The sequence below is a fragment of the Penaeus japonicus genome, unplaced genomic scaffold (assembly GCF_977035675.1).
Source record: "Penaeus japonicus unplaced genomic scaffold, GWHDUDI00000001_assembly GWHDUDI00000020, whole genome shotgun sequence".
Classification (NCBI taxonomy): domain Eukaryota; kingdom Metazoa; phylum Arthropoda; class Malacostraca; order Decapoda; family Penaeidae; genus Penaeus; species Penaeus japonicus.
Window position 1 is genome coordinate 38,226,833 of NW_028234422.1, and position 2,500 is coordinate 38,229,332.

Below are 2,500 nucleotides of genomic sequence, written 5' to 3' on the forward strand. Positions count from 1 at the left end.
ACAGGCAACGGAAAGAAACAGTTTGACGGGAACAAGTTTAAGCAAGAAAAGGAACGCAGCAACGTGAGTAAATTTCGTTTTTATTACTCTAACTGAGCAGAGCAGTGAGGAAATATATTGTAGAGAAAAGGAATTGAATGCCGTTGTTTCCGTTACGTTCACCTTTTTTATATCATGATCACACTATCAGCATACTCAGTATCATTATCATTTCCGTTATCATCATCTTCATTATCACACTATTCATTATCAACTAATACCTACTTCTTGTTACGATTACTATTTTGAATGGCAAAAGCACTACCATGTTGATTACTGTTTTATTATCTAACTTAATTTTCGCTACAGCCTCCATCGTCAATAATGTTATTGCTTTTCTTATCATTAGTTTTGTTATCATCATGTTATCATGTTGTTATTATTATTGATTATGTTTATTTTTATGATTATAAGTATAAGTATAATGATAATCATCATCATCATCATCAACACTGTAATGATTGTTAGGATTATCATGATAATTATTATAATTATTGTTATAGTATTAATTATTGTTATCATTATTGTAGTTATTACTTTATTTATAATTATTGCTATCACAATTATTATCATCAACCTCAATGTTATTATAATGGTTGTTGTTATCATTTTTTGTTATGAACTGATATTGTTGCTTGCATTATAACCGCCAGTACAATTGGTGTTATAGTTATGATTCATAAATTTTCTATATTGATATTTAGATTGGTATTACAAATGGTGATCATAATCATCAATCCAATTGCCATTATTTCTGTCGGCGTTAAATTCATTGCGTCCGTTACCACTGTTGGTTGTCCTCTATGTTATCATGAATTTTTCATTATATTCTTGTTGTTGTTTTTTATTGTTGTTTCATTTTTATTGTCATTACTGGAAATGTTAATGCTACTACAAAACTTATTGTTTTTTTTTTACATTTTTTATAGCTATTATTAGTAATATTCTTGTTATTATTACTGTCAGTATTACCGATACCACCATCATCGTTATTCCAATAAGTTCCAAAATAGTATGTCCAGGGGAAATCTGATAAGGAAGCATGTTCATCTTTGCGTGTTTCTACATTGTATTGGTTCAATACCTATCAGCATCAACAAGGATCATGAATGTACTCAGGGAATTTTCATTTCCCTGAGTACAGGTGAAACATAAAAAAAACGATACAGAGAGTGATGTATCTTACCTAATTTACTTTCTTTCTTATATTTTTTTAGGGGCCAGAGTGGAGTTGGGAGGACCAGCTTCTGAAGACGCTAGACAAATCAGCCGGAAAAAAGAAACGTGGGAAAACTATCCTCTGGAGGCCCGGCAGCGGACGCCATGTTGACGAGGGGATAGATTCCTACCGTCCTTTTACACACATCATCAGAGTCCTCCACCTCCAAGAGGCCGTGGACATCTGCCTCAGCCGCAGGATAAGGCCAAAGAACGTGGTAACGTTCAGTAGCCTCGACTCGCGCGAGCTGCCGCCGGACCATCCCTGCGCCAAAATGAAGGTGCTTTGGTTCGGCGCCAAGAACCAAGAGGAGGAGGAGCCATCGAACTGGTATGGCAATGTTGAGTTCGCTGTGGATGCGCAGATTCTGCTGACTCAGTGGAAGTATTGCTTCTTGGTAGAGATGATGACGGCGCCGACGCACACCGCCTCGCGTCTGCTGCTGACCAACAATGACTACTCGTCAGTACTGCCAAGGTATTATAACAGCCAGTCTGGGGGCCCATGGCAGGTGACTCCCAAGGGGCACAAGGCGCTCATTCAGTGCTCGCGGTACCTCTTCAAGGGTACCAATGTCCACGACCACGCGCTAGAGTTCATGATCGAGGCCACTCCCAAGGACGAGAGGGCCATCCTGGCGGCCTGCCAGATATCCTTCAAGGACCATCAGAGAGCCAAAAACATGGACATCCCACACGTTTGTAATCGCTACCAGAGGCTGGGTAAGCAGTGTCCCACGCCCTTCTCCGCAAGCCAGACTGCAATAGCCTTTTTCAAAAGCATTCAACAGAGCTTGCGCTGTGACAGGTTACCCGTGAAGCTTTCCCCAGAGGCTAAGGAGCAACTGGAATTCTTCAACGAAGATGAAAGAAGGAGAGCCATGCTGAGGAATTATGCTTCTCAAATCTCTTACCAATATCCTATTAACCCACCTAATCAGATTTATTATTACTAGTGTGGAGTCGGTATTTTGATCTGTATATTCAAGAAAATATTTTATATAAACAATTGTTATTTCGTTTCGTAGCAGACTAGGCGCATGCATGTAAGCGTTGTCGCAGCTGTCTCTTTGCCTTTCTCATCCTCCCCCCTCCCCCTCCCCCTCCCCCTCCTTCCCTCTCCTGATTTTTTTTCATGAGAGATAAGACAGTATCGTACAATTGATTTTATTTTCATAGTTTGAATTCATATATATATATATATATATATATATATATATATATATATATATATATATATATA

The 2,500-nt window shown here is 38.7% G+C and overlaps 1 protein-coding gene across 1 annotated transcript in view; it reads left to right on the forward strand.

Annotated features, from left to right (window-relative positions):
• LOC122255658 (uncharacterized) overlaps window positions 1-2,500 on the forward strand; it is a 10,690-nt gene that overhangs the window by 7,835 nt on the left and 355 nt on the right. The window contains exons 3-4 of the mRNA XM_043019893.2: window positions 5-63; window positions 1,257-2,500. The exon at window positions 1,257-2,500 is cut by the window's right edge and continues 355 nt beyond it. Coding sequence (XP_042875827.2) covers window positions 5-63; window positions 1,257-2,213 — 1,016 coding nt within the window. The 3' untranslated portion in view covers window positions 2,214-2,500. The remainder of the gene's footprint in view (window positions 1-4; window positions 64-1,256) is intronic.